The 14,819-nt window shown below is 42.4% G+C and overlaps 1 protein-coding gene across 6 annotated transcripts in view; it reads left to right on the forward strand.

Annotated features, from left to right (window-relative positions):
* The window catches only part of LOC147035465 (high affinity copper uptake protein 1-like), a 29,160-nt gene extending 15,027 nt beyond the window's left edge, over positions 1–14,133 (forward strand). For all 6 annotated transcript variants that reach the window (XM_085898934.1, XM_085898962.1, XM_085898955.1 and 3 more), the window contains 2 exons: positions 216–384; positions 958–14,133. In XM_085898934.1, the coding sequence (XP_085755060.1) occupies positions 216–384; positions 958–1,159 (371 nt within the window). In that variant the 3' untranslated portion in view covers positions 1,160–14,133. The remainder of the gene's footprint in view (positions 1–215; positions 385–957) is intronic.
* Positions 14,134–14,819: the final 686 nt, after the last annotated feature.

The raw sequence follows: 14,819 nt of genomic DNA on the forward strand, positions 1-14,819 counted from the left end.
AATACCTAACTCTTCTACCCATTGTTCTTTAGCTCTTCCATCAAGGCATATTTGTGTTTTAACAAGAATTCCATAATTTTGTGAATATTTCAGATCATCTACCAGGTTATTTCATTGGAAGCGATTGTCATTTGGCTCATGATGCCCACATTACATGTAAACCCAAACGAGATGGATGTTTTGGGTTGATGGGGGTGATTTCCCCCTGAATGCAGCAATGGCTGGAGCATTTATAGCGGTCTTCTTACTGGCCTTTTTTTACGAGGCTCTTAAGGTGTTTCGTGAGCTCCTTCTGCGCAAGTCGCACGTCAACGTACGTTACAACAGCATGCCGGTACCGGGTCCACAAGGAACGATTGTCATGGAGACTCATAAAACAGTTGGGTGAGGAACTCGCAATACCAGTAATCAAACTCCATGTGTGAATGTGTGATTTTTTTATTTTTTATTTTTTTAAACGATCGTTCTTGGATATTAGCTGCACCACCAAGGTGAATGGCGGTTATGTTTTCAGCCATGTTTGTCTGTCTTGCTGTTTGTCTGTGAGCAGGATATCTCAAAAAGTTGTGGATGACATGACAAAACTTGTTGGATGAGTTGGGCAGGTGACACGAACAAGCCGATTAGATTTTGGTTAAGGTCTGAATGCAGATCCAGCCCATCAGTGGGATACAAAACAAACTGCTCAACCTGAAGGAGGTATGCACTCTACCGAGTGCAGTTCTAGTTTAAATACTCCAATGACCAATGTTCTAGTTTCCCACCAATAAGACTTCATTTGGACCCTGATATTGCTCGCTTTATCCCAGACACGTTGGCATTAGATGAGCCCAGTATGGGAGTATACGAGTACAGGAGTAACAAAGCAGTGTGAAACACTAAGTTACACCCGGTTAATAATGCATTACTCACAGTGGTGTACCTGTGTGTGTGTGTTTCATGCCACATGGACCGCAGGCAGAGGATGTTCAGCTGGCCACACCTGCTGCAAACTTCCCTACAGGTGTTACAGGTGGCAACGAGTTACGTGCTGATGCTATTGTTCATGACTTACAATGGCTTCCTTTGCATTGCTATTTTGCTCGGTAGTGGCACCGGATACTTCGTTTTCAGCTGGAAGAAAGCCATTGTTGTGGACATCACAGAACATTGCCACTAGAGTGTGTAGCCTGAATGGGGAGCAGGAGATCAGGTGTTGATGGTGGATGAGAATGATGAGATGGTTTGCAGGGATGGATTTGATGGAGGTGGTGATGAGTGGGTGGGGTTGTGGGGTGAGATATCTTTGCGAATATAAAAGGAAAATTGAACACGAAGCAGGTGCAATTACACTGGATGTTTATGAAGAGAGATGGTTGTAGTTTAAAGATCAAGTTCTTGACTGAGGACATTCCGTAGATATTCCCAAGGGTTCCAGGTGTGATGTATGAAATGGCTTTTGTAATGATATCTGTTGTAATTTAGCATAGTTATCTAATTGATCCCTTACTTACTAATCTTCCTTTAGCTCACAATATCACCTTACAAGCATATACCACCTGTCACTTTACTGATGGGAACACGAAGAGAGATTTATTTTCTCCTTATTACCATCAGTTTATATTTTTTTTCCCCACTTTTTCCTCCACCCTCCTTCGATCCCTCCCAACTATATCCTCTATTTCATGTCTTATAATATAAAAAACCTTTTCCCTTCTCACCTTATACCCCAGGTAACCAGGTGACTTCCTGTACCGACTGTTCTTCTTTCTCCTTCCTCTTCTCTGCCAATCCCAATCTGATCGAGAAGGTTTTCACCATACACCTTCACGACCTCTTCGTCGAACTTTTCCTTTACTCTTCCCCCCTCTTCCCTAATCTTCAAAAAAAAAACATGGTCTCTTACAATTCCCCTCTTTGTCCGTTTCTTCTATCTTAAAAATCATGTGTTCAATTCGACCTTTCTTTCATCCCGTGTCTAAAAATTCCATCTGTTGCAAGGCTTCCTTTCTGCACTCCATCAATTCTTCTGCACTCCATCCATATTCCATTGTATTTAAATGAATCTCTGACCTACACATTTTAAATACCATTTTCCAATACTTGTTTGTCTTCCATTATTAATCATTCTTGTTTTTTCCAACTTCAGTGCAAATTCATGCCACCTCCTTAAATCTACCTCCTCCTAACTCCTTCCCTATTATACCCACTCTTTATTCCTCCCATATTGCTCCCCCATCCGAGCATCTCTCCACTGTCCTCTGCCTGACTAACAGTTCCTCCTCTGGTATCCCAAACAATGTTGTTTTCAAACATCAGTGGGCTCCGTTACAACCCAACAAATGTCTCACATACTCATTCAGTACACTCCTCAATATCTCGAACACTCTCTCTTTCCTCTCATCATATCTCCTCTTCCCACCTCCTCAAATCTTGTTCCTCCCCCACCTGCTCCCACCTCTACCATGCCACTACCCAGTCTCATCCTCCCCCTTGCCCCACCCCTCCCTTCTCCCTCCTACCCCATGGTCATGCCTGCTCTCATCGCCTCCCTTCTCCATCAAAGCTATCCTCTCACCCCTCCCTCACAAATCAACTGCCTCCTCCCTCTTCAAAGCAGCTTTCTTTCTCTTCCCCATCAAAGCTTCCCCTCCCCTTTCTCAAAAGCTCCCCCACACCTTTCTCCACAATTCTCCCCCTCACTCCCCCTTCTCAAAGCTGCCCCCTTCACATCTATAAAGCTGCCTCCTTCACCCAACCTTTCTCTTCCAGCTCATTCTTCCACCTCCTCCAGTCTCCCACTTCCTTTTGCCCCCTCTCTTTTTACTCCCCCACTGCTACTCATCCCTTCACCACCTAACCCTTTGTCCTCCTCCCCATCCAACCTTCTCCCCTAGCTCTTATACAATCTGTCTCAACTGTCAACAACTCTCACTACTTCCACCTCTCCTCCCTCACACTACCCTCCCCCTACCCTCCCCTGCATCCAAAGCCTCCTCCCCTCCCTCTTTCTCAACAGTGTGAACCTCAAACATCCGAGGCCTTCGTTCTCACCTGACTGATCTCTCCATACATTTGCCACTGACAAACCAAACATAATCTGCATGACAGAAACTTTCCTCCTTCAAGACGTCTCTGACTCCTTAGTTTCTCTCCTTGGTTGCTCCCTCCTCCAGTATGAGACACCTCAGCCTCGTCCTGGTGGCGAAGTTTCTCTCTTTAGCAAAGACTCTCTTCCTCACTCTCCATGCACTGCCCTCACTCCTCCACACTCCCAGGAATACCTCGAGCTCCGGTTTTCCCTCCACTCCCACCTCATGTTTATATGTGTGTTGTACCATCCACCAAACAGTGATGATTCCATTCACATCTCGCTCTCTGAAAACATGGACCAACTTCGATCCTCTCATCCAAACTCTCTCTTCCTCATATGTAGAGACTTCACTTGCCATCATGCCAGTTGGCTGGTTGTGGGTACTTCTCTCACCTGCCATGGCACTTCAGCAAAGGACTTTTGCGATTCATTGGGACTGACTCAATCTGTCAACTTCCCGACCTGGATTTCAGCCAGTGGTACTCCATCTCTCCTGGATTGATTTTGACCAATTTCCCAGAAAATATCTGCCATTCTTCCTCCGCTCCCATCGTTTCATCTGACCACATGCTTGTCAAAGTAGACATCTCTCTGGCTGTTATTAGAGAACCACCTCAGTGCCGATGAGTCTGGCATTTCACTTAGGCCAACTGGCAGGGTCTTCAAGCAGCCATCAAACTTACAGACTGGTCTCCCATTGTTACTTTCTGCAACATCAACTCGTCCTGGGAATTCTTTCAAAGAAATTTGCTCTCCCTCATGCACAGATTTATCCCCTCTCGTCTTCAGTTGTCATCCCCTTCCTCTCGCCCATGGTACACTGAAGCTTGTGGTGAGGCAGTTGTCCTGAAATAACTTGCCTTTTCCTCATGGAAGGCAAATCCTACTAAAGGCAATCTCAATTCCATCCACAAACCTCAGAACAGGTATGTTGACCCTGAGGAGAGCCAGAAAACAACATCTTTCTCATCTCAAGTCTGAAGTCTCAAACCTCTCTCCCTCCTCCAAATCCTGGTGGCATCTAATTAAATCTGTTTCTGGTGTATATTCCCCCTCCATCTCCTCCCTTACCTCAAATGGCCGCACTGCTGACACCACATGTGAAAAGGCTGAATGCCTAAACTCCGTGCTTGCTTCTAAATCTTGTGGCCCAAACCCATCGCTTTCTGAACCCACCTTACTCAGTCACACCCAGCTGTTCCTGGACTCTGTCCTTTTTTTCTCCTGACAAGGCGGAGAGCTTGTTGTCAAACCTCGATTCAGATTCTGAAACTGGCCCAGACGGCATCAGCCCTCATGTTCTAAAAACCTGCTCTGCTGCTCTTGTTCACTCTCCCTGTGTTCTATTCACCCTTTCATTTACTCAAGGTCATTTGCCATCTGCCATCTGCTTGGAAATCAGCAAACATTACCGCTCTGCAGAAAAAGGGTGCAAAATCTGATCCCTGGAACTGTAGACCAATCAACCTTCTCCCAATCATCAGCAAGGTCATGGAATCCATCTTCGCTTCCGACATTAAATCCTTCCTCTTTTCCAATGGCTTCATTTCCGGCCATCAATTTGGATTTAGACGAGGTCACTCAACCCTGAACATGATGCTTTTACTTTCCCAATGATGGATGGAGTCCTAAATGCCAAACATGAGATCAGAGCCATCTCCCTAGACATACAGTATCATGAGCTTTCAATACGGTCTGGCATCCCGCACTGCTCACCAAACTCTCTTCTTGTGGTATCCAAGTCCATCTCAACTCATGGCTCGCAGACTTCCTCTCCTGTCACAGCCAACGTGTGGCCATAAATGGAGTTCTCTCATTCCCTCTTCCCATCCAGGCTGAAGTTCCTCAAGGTAGGGTTCTGGACCCTGTTCTTTTTCTGTATTTCATCAATGATCTCTCTGACTCTCTGGAAAATACTCTTGCTGATGACTCCAGCTTGCTGATCACAAGCTGGTCCAAAATGTGGAACACGTGTTTCAATCGTGACAAATCTCACACTCTCACTATGTCTCTCTGAAAGGACCATCTGGAACACCCCCCTCCCCCCCCCCCCACACCCATCTACTTTCTCAACAATCCCCTTGAAGAAATCTTTTCATTCAAACTTTTGGGTCTCGTTATATGCAATGATCTTTCCTGTGAAAGCTACATCTCCAAGCTGGACTCCAAGGCTAGTCACCGACTGGGCATCCTACGTCATGCAAAGTCCTTTCTTGGCATACCTAAGCTTCTATCCATTTACAAAGCTTTCATCCATAATCTGATGGCGTGCTGCTCCCCCCTCTAGGGTGGTGCTCCTGCCTCACACCGAGCTTGACTTCATGCTGTGGAAACCAAGGCTTTTAGGATCATTGGTATCTCTCGCAATGAAGCTGCGTCTTTTGGTCTCTCACTCTCTCACTGGAGGCAGGTCAGTGGTCTTTTTGTCTTCTACCGTCTCCTCTCTGGCCTTGCACCCCTTGCTCTCTCTCTGTGATCTGTCCCCCCTATATTTCCTCAGGGTGCACAAGGTCCATTAAAAAACCCCTCCTGGTGAAACTACCAAAATCATGAATCACTGCTCACCTTCACTCTTTCATTCCTCTTTTTTTCCCGCCTCTAGAACAAACTCCCACATTCTTCAATCCCACTCCTCCCTCCAGGTCTTCAAAACAGCTGTTCGCCACCATCTCATATCTTCCCCCATCCAAAATCCTGATCTTTACTACCCCCGTTAATCCATCCCAAACCTACCTCCTCCATATTCCGTTTTCCTTCCTGAAACTCCTGATAGTGCCATCTTGTTGACCCCGTGTACCCCACACCATCCCTCTCCCTTCCACAGATATCCCATTGTCTTTGTTCCCCACTATTTTGTGCTTCCCTCTCCCGCCCCTCTTGTCTCCTGCTTTGTGATACATTTCTGTGTATTAACTCTAACATGAGCATCCACTTGGTATAAAAAAAGAATGGGAGAGAGAAAGAGTGTGGACAGACACAGAGGGGAAGGGAAGTGAGAAGAGTGAGGATAGGGAGGAGAGTGAGAGTGAGGGGAAATGAGGGTGGGGTTGCGAGGAAAGGGGAGAGCGGCGCCTCACCACACATTGCGATACACTCCGGAAGGGAGGGGTGCGAAGAGGGGGGTGGGAGTGAGAAAAAGAGAGGGAGGGGGTAGAGGAGGGGAGAGAGAGAGAGGAGAGTGCTGCACTTTATTAGGAGGGAGAGTGAGGGGGGCAGGGGGAAGAGAGAGAAAGAGAGAGGGGTGGAGGGAGAGTTAGCAAAGACAATGTTATGTTATGTTTTATGACTGCACACACACACATATATGTATGTATGTATGTATGTGTAATATATATATATATATATATATATATATATATATATATATATATATATATATATATATATATATATATATATATTGCACACACACATACTGTATCTATATCCAGGTACTTCTCTCTTTACATCGTAGATGCATTGTTGGAAAACATTGTTCAAATCGAAAGAAATTAAAAAATGTAACTTTAAAATCCCATTGACAATGTATTAAAGGGGGAATGCATTCCTGACAGAAAAAAAATTGAGTAGAAATATTTCAGAGGAAATGAATTTAAATATTATTACAATAAAATACTATACATGGGGGTCTGGCCATCTTCTTCTTTTTTTTTTCCTGTGCAGCACAAGGCTGTGAGTAGCATCATTGATTGAGGATGTGACAGTGCTGCTTATGCCTCTGTAGTTTGGAGCAGGAATTTGGAATGTGGCCAGGATGCTGGGGATAGCTCACCTACTCTTCGTGAAGAACACTGCGAAGGGATCTTTAATGTCCACCAACTAATTCCAGCAGATGTGACACCCAGTTTAATGTCCATCCGAGGGTCGGCATGCACATTGATTAATCACCCTGCCTGTGAAACTCCAGTTTGACAGTTTATAACTGGGTTGAGATACGAACGATACGAGCCCAGGCTAGATAGTGTAAGAGCGAGTGTGTGTACCTCTCGGACATCCTGTCGTGGTATGAGGATGTGTGATGTTGATAAATAGTCAGACAGAGATTCATGGTTATCTGCCCCTTCCTCCATATCTGACAATTTCACAAGAGGACATGACATGCTTCCTCTTTGCACATCTTCTTGGTGATGGGTTTGGTATTGATGTTGTTGAGGATGTTGATGATGTTTTAAATCTTCTTCTCCAGAACGGCTAAACAGATTGAGGCGAAACTTTACACACACATTCCCCATGAGGTCCTTTATCAAGTTTGTTAATTTCTTTTTGATCGGTCATACGGTTTGGCGGCCATCTTCAAATTACCCTAAACCTTCAAACATCTTCTTCTCCAGAACAGCTCGTCAGATCAAGGGGAAACTTCACGAACGTGTTGCTCACGAGTAGGGAATATGTTTGTTAATTTCAAATTGATAGGTCACATGGTTTGGCAGCCATGTTGGATTCATGAAAAATATTAAACAATGTTTTCTCTGGAATCACATAACCAATCGAATCGAAAATTTGCAACCATCATCCTCCATGATATCTGCATTCATAGTAAAAATTATGACATCACAAGTCACAGGGTTTGGCGGCCATCTTCAATAGAAAAACTCATCTTATCCGATTAACACGAAACTTCACACACATATTCCACTACGGGATAGGAGGCAGGATGTAAACTTATGATGTCATAAGTCATATGGTTCGTCAGCCATCTTGGATTGAAAATTAATTAATTTTTAAAATCTTCTTCTCCAGAACGGCTAAACAGATTGAGGCGAAACTTTACACACACATTCCCCATGAGGTCCTTTATCAAGTTTGTTAATTTCTTATTGATCGGTCATACGGTTTGGCAGCCATCTTGAATTTACCTTAAACCTTCAAACATCTTCTCCAGAACGGCTCGTCAGATGAAGGGGAAACTTCACAAACGTATTGCCCACGAGTAGGGAATATACGTTTGTTAATTTCAAATTGATAGGTCACATGGTTTGGCAGCCATGTTGGATTCAAGAACAATATTAAATATTGTTTTCTCTGGAACCACTTATCCTATCGACGCAAAACTTTGTGACTGTCATTTAAGTCTCACCTCGTATCAAAAGCGGAGGTCTGGGTACCCGGTCATCACTGCCAGCAGTTGTAAAGTGGCAGTTCTAGTTTATTTTGCCTTCCTAACTCTGGGGATTTCCCCACGGAGAACCCAGCCACGGTCACCGAGTCCACTCTGCTGGCGCTGCCGGAGCCTTTGCGGTGATTCCGAAGCCGAACTTGTCCCGCTGCTTAATTATTTTCATTACAATCAATGAAGTTAAACTGTGGGCACATTGCTTAATCTTTTCACTCAAAATAATTGTCCAAACAGTAGAAAAAGTTTGGTTTAATGCTTTGGCAATTTCCAATTTTCTTGTGTAAATATGGAGGAGGCCTTGCTTAAAATAAGTACGCTTAGTGAAAGCAATCGCTAATTTCTTTAAATTTTCAAATTAAGCCACTTATTTAGTCCACAATTTCCGATCCTCAAATCTGAAGACAGATTTCAATGATATATTTTAATTAGTCTATGAGAATCTGTCGTGGAAAATCACATCATATAATGCATAAAAATCACTCCAAGCTCCTTATTTGAAAACTATAGCACTTACAAAAGTGATGTATACAGCGATTCTCAGGTATGAAGATCGTTCAATGACATGAGTGAGGAAAGTGGAAAAAAAAAATTAAGCACTTTATCTTACAAAAACTGATGTGGCCTGTTCCAAGTCAAGGCATTGTTGAGCAGGCCCCAAAAATGGTGAATTAAGACCCCAGCAAGGTGACCAAAGATGACACCTTGATAAAGGATAATTAAATAAGGCCATTCTTCCCATTCTCCTTTCCCATTCTCCTTCTTCTTCCCATTCTCCTTTTCTTCTTCTTCCCATTCTCCTTTTCTTCTTCTTCCCATTCTCCTTTTCTTCTTCTCATTCGTCTTCTCCTTCTCCTTTTCTTCTTCTTCTTCCTCTCCTTCTTCTTCTTCTCCTTCTCCTTTTCTTCTCCTTTTCTTCTTCTTCTCCTTCTTCTCCTTCTTCTTCTCCTTCTCCTTCTTCTCTTCTCCTTTTCTTCTTCTCATTCTTCTTCTTCTAATTCTTCTCATTCTTCTTCTTCTCATTCTTCTTCTCCTCCTTTTCCTCCTCTTCTTCTTCTTCTTCTCCTTCTCCTTTTCTTCTCCCTTTTCTTCTTCTTCTCTTTTTCTTCTTCAGGTTAGCCGTAGCGTCACACCCAAAACGAGATTCCCATACTGTGTCCGGGTTACATCGCGGTATGAGTTAACTCAAGGGGTGAATAATTTTCCATTTTCCACAAGTATGCCGAGTCGATGCATCATTCGTGCACGTTTTGTAATACAAACCGAGATGTTTTCAAGCTCCACCAATGGCCCAAAGACCATAAATTTGCCAGAAATTGGATTATTTAACATAATTGTGTATGTTGAATGCGACATCCGATCAGTACGAAATTTTTTGAGCATCATCTCGGGATAAATTGGTCCACAGAAAAAAAATTGATGACATCATCAATCACATGGTTCGGCAGCCATATGTATGTATATATATATATATATATATATATATATATATATATATATATATATATATATATATTCTTTTTAATTTCAAAAATCTCAAACGGCTGAACAGATCGAGGCGAAACTTTACAGGTATGACCGCCTATCCATCTATAATAAGTGTGTGTGTCAGTGTCAGTGTCAGGGTGTCTCCGCCATAACTCCAAAACCATAAAACCAAGCAGCCTGAAACTTTGTACGCAGACTAAAAAAACTCCAAGGAAGTGCAGGAGTAAAAATTGGGTGTTTGGGTTAATTGAAGCACCCATTTTGAAGATAATTAACGGCCTTATTTTATGATATCCTTCATCAAGCACATCCTCAACCACCTCTCTCTCTCTGGGGTCTTGAGGCGTATCCTCGGTAACCTCACTGGGGTCTGAAGCCGCCATGTTTTTTGGCCTGCTCAACCTTGCCCTGACTTGGAACAGGCCACAACGATTTCTTAACGATAAAGTTTTGTTTTCACTTTCCTCACTAATATTATCGAATGCCTGTTCATCCTAGATATGAATCGCTGGGTACATTACAATGCTTATAAATGCCCGGAGACGTCAGCATTCGTTGCTTTAGTTAATTTCCGCACATGCGATCACCACGAGTATCTCTTAAACTCACAAGAATTACAAAATTTAACCTCCAGAATCAAATTTACAAGCAGTTCCAACTCCTAGAAATTGTTCATTTGTCCAATTCGGTAGGTGTATGTTGAATATACTCCAGGAGGTGTATGTTGAATATGACAGTTCGATGATTGCCAATTGTGTGCCAAGGGAGCCGTTTCTTATCAACCGTTTCATTGGAGTGCTTAAGCCAGCGCTCTACAATATTCACACTCACCGAATACTCTATATCGATCGACTTGAACAAAGTTCAGGGCCACTAGCCTGCGTTGGCCATGTGTTGTTCTGCAGTGCAACAGGCATTCAGTGGCTGCCTCGCTTAAAATGTGAAATTTTATTTTCCACGACTTTTCCCGTTTTTGTTCTTCCATTATATGACCCATCATTATGGTATAGGTGAATACAAATAAAAATTAAACTTTCCGTTTATAAAAGTTTCTTCAAACCTTTCGTGCATTGTGTGGTGAAGCCACTTGGCGCATTCTTCAACTTTCAATTGTGATACCATGGTTCTACACTGGAGGTAGGAAGGCAAAATAAATTACATGATCACAACGACAACTAGAAGTGCACTCGGTAGAGCGCATACCTCTGCCACGTTATGCCTGAACCACGAGAACATATCGGGCCCAATACATTTTTGAAATATCATGCTATCCAGTACTATATCGTTTTTGGCCCTATCTCTCAATGGTGAAGAATCACTTTAAAATTTATGTAATTCTCGTGTCCAGATCCAGATCCGGATCTTCAAAATTGAATCAATTCGTCCTTGCTACACTAGTGGGGAAACTTAGCTAAATATAGCATAACAATTGTGCATTTTGTGAGGAAAGCACCAAATTTGGCACACTAGTAACCTATCATAGTATGAACAGATTTGGATATTGGGCCATTTCAAATTCAGCCGCTGAAGGCCCAGTCACACCTTGACGTTTTAGCCAGCAATGGCAACGTATCAAAATGTATGTAAAACGCTGGCTTACGCTGAACTTTTCATGTTTTTTTTAAAGATTCGGACGTATTCATAACGAGTTGGTCGTATGCATAACATATTAGTAATGGGCACAGAACGTTTCGTTGTCTTATAGATAACTTATACCAACGAATGTTTAGCCTGTTGTCGGCGTTCACAACCTATGCCCAACGATAGTCTGACTTATGCGTAGTGCGCTGCACGTATCGCCGACGATCACGTGGCAACGCCTATTAAAAGGCTGCCGCACAACGATTAAAATCATAACCACCGGAGAAATGGAAATGTCAACATCGCAGTCACACCTTGGCGATCTTGCCAGCGTATGCCGACCTCTGAAAAATGCGTCTAAAACGCTGGCGCACGTCGAATACGGCATGGGTAAGTTTGGTATACGTGAATAGAACGCTAAAGTATGCTATCATACGTCGTAGTAAGTGGAGTAGGTCTTGTAATTTTAAACGTGTTAAACATTTTACGACGTACTTGCCGTATGCCTTACACATTCCGCATGTGATGGGAATAAGTTGTACGCACGTTACGCGATCGTTGACACACGTCGACAAAAGTTACTTGTAAGTTACTCATAAGTCGAAACACGTCAATGTAACGGTTAGCGTCAGTGTTCCAGACTCCCTGTTTTTTGGGGGGGTTTTTTTCGGTATGACGGTGATGTTGACACTTCGATTTCTAGTGCGGTTATAATATAATATAATTAATAGGCTGCCGATCAACGATTTAAATCATAACCGCACTAGAAATCGAAGTGTCAACATGACCGTCATACCGAAGAATTTTTTTTTTTAAACCAAAAAAACCAGTGAGTCTGGAACACTGACGCGAACCATTACATTGACGTGTTTCGACTTATGAGTAACTTACAAGTAACGTGTGTCGACGATCGCGTGACGTGCCTACAACATGTTACTCATTGGTTAGAAATAAGTTTCGGGTACGCTAAACATTACTTCGACGTGTTTCGACTTATGATTAACTTACAATTAACGTGTGTCAACGTGTGTCAACAATCGCGTAACGTGCCTATAACTTATGGCCAGCATAGTGGAACTTGTGAGTCATACACTGGCATAAGTCTAACAAATTTCAAGCATGCTAAAATTTGAGGACAACCGCAAAGTACAAAGATGAAAGCCAGCGTACTACGACGTATGGCAGTGTTTTTCAGTGTGCTCTCAATGTTTCCAAAACTTACCCATAACGTATTCGACGTGTACCAGCGTTTTAGACAAATTTTTCAAAAATCGGCATGAGCTGGCGAAAACGTCAAGGTGTGACTGGGCCTTGATGGCTGTGACAGCCATTTTCCACTGCCATCAAAAATTGAGATGGCCCAATATCCAAATCTGTTCATAATATGATAGGCTACTAGTGTGCCAAATTTGGTGCTTTCCTCCCAAAATGCACAATTGTTATGCTAAGTTATCCCACAACACACCCAACATGTTCACCAATCGTTCCCCAACTTTTTGAGATATCGTGCTGCATGTCATTTTGACCCTATCTCTCAATGGTGAAGATTTGAAGAATCATTGAAAAAATTCTAGTAGTCAGGTCCGGATCCGGATCTGCACTAAAATCTAATCAGTTCATCCTTGTCACACACACACACACACACACACACACACACACACACACACACACACACACACACACACACACACACACACACACACACACACACACACACACCAAACCTGTCCACAAAATTTCATTCGGATCCTTCCACAACTTTTTGAGTCACCTGTGATGGCATTAAAAAAATAACGGTCTGAAGGGGTCTACAGAGGGAGTTTATGGGTGAGGGGTGAGGAGGGGTGTAATGGTGGGGGGGGGGGAAGAGGTATTTGCTTTCTTCTCATAAACGATACACACAATTCCGATGAAACTTCACAACAACCTTCATCACCCATGAGCCATGACGTACCAAAGTTTGTTCATGAAATGAAAAAAAATCGGGCTCTAAGGGGATTAAATGTGGGTTGACCCCAAAATAAGTATTAGCTTTTTTTTCAGAAACCACAAACGCAATTCCAGTGAAACTTGACCACCATCTTCACCATCCGTGATGTACTAAAGTTTTTCATGACATTAAAAAAATCATTGGTGTTGTAGAAACATTTTATCATAATGGGTTTGGGGGTGATAAAAGAAATAAATTGATGATGATTAAAACCTGATATTAAAATAAATATATTAATCCTGAAATAAATGTACTCAAATATGATATGATGTTTTAAGTATGTATCCATTTGGAATTAACCTAATTATACTCCTCCTCTGTATGGAAAGATCACCTGTATATTAAATGTATAAACAGGTTGAACTTTGCCAGTAAGTTGAATATAAAGAAGAATTGCCTATCATGTAGAACTATCTTGAGAATTTTGTCTGGAAGACACAAACGAATTGGAATGTGGACTTAAGAAAATGTACAGGTGCTCTGGTCGCTTCAAGATAATATATCTTCTCAGTTTTTGGAGAAGCAGACTGACTTTTAACCTACATAAGATGGAAACTTGTTTTAATGGCCATTATAGTTGGCGTTTGAAGTCATTCTAGTATTCTGTGCGATTAATATGCCTGGGTTTGAGTATGTGTTCCAACATTTAAGCAGGAGCTGTCAAAGAAGACTGAAGATAAGGTTCACCTGGAAATTGTCATTACCGGGCGAACTTGCGTTAGCGTCAGAAAATTATAAATAAATAAAAAACGATGTCTTACTGGAAACTATATAAAGACGAAGATTCTCCAGTTATTTTGAGAGATCTGGAGTAAATTTGTCTGTCCAGGATCTCCTGTGCCGGCACATATAATCTGTTTGTTTGTTAAATAAATGTTTTTAAAATTGTGCTGACGTTCTGTATCTGTATCTACAGTGTCTCGGAGGGTTTATGGAGGGAGGGGTTGCTTCCCAAAATATGTATTTTGTTTCTTCTCAGAAAGTATACAAGCAATCCTTCACTGTAATTGACCAACATCTTCACCGCCCATAACGTACCAAAGTTTGTTCACAACATAAAAAAATACAATTGGGATCAAAGGGGTTCTATGGGTGGGGGGGGGGGGACTTGCCACCCAAAATATGTATTTCCTTTCTTTGAAACCACACAGACAATATTGTTGAAACTTGTCCACAACCTTTATCACCCGTGATGCACCAAAGTTTGTTCACGGCATTAAATATAAATCCGGAGGTATTTATTTTCTTCTCCATTACATATTTTGTGGGCCATTCATCTCTACCAGTGGTTCGCTGGTTATCTTATCCAGCCACTACCAGGTGAGCACCCAGGAGTATTGCCCCTATGTTTAATATCTCTGTGAGGTTCTTTGTCATCAATCCTGTCGGTCCAGCTATCACTGGTACAAATTTGCCATTCTTCAGCTTCCCGTATCTTCTCACTTCATTCTTGAGGTTTTGGTATTTGGTCATTTTCTTGATTTTGCATCGTTTAGCCCAAAATCACTGATATTATCACCTCACTTAGTAATGCCTTCTTCTCTTTTTTTGTACCTAAGTATATTATCTGGTCG

Source organism: Eptatretus burgeri, chromosome 1, assembly GCF_056783735.1.
Source record: "Eptatretus burgeri isolate ZD-2024b chromosome 1, Ebu_testis_v1, whole genome shotgun sequence".
Lineage (NCBI taxonomy): Eukaryota > Metazoa > Chordata > Myxini > Myxiniformes > Myxinidae > Eptatretus > Eptatretus burgeri.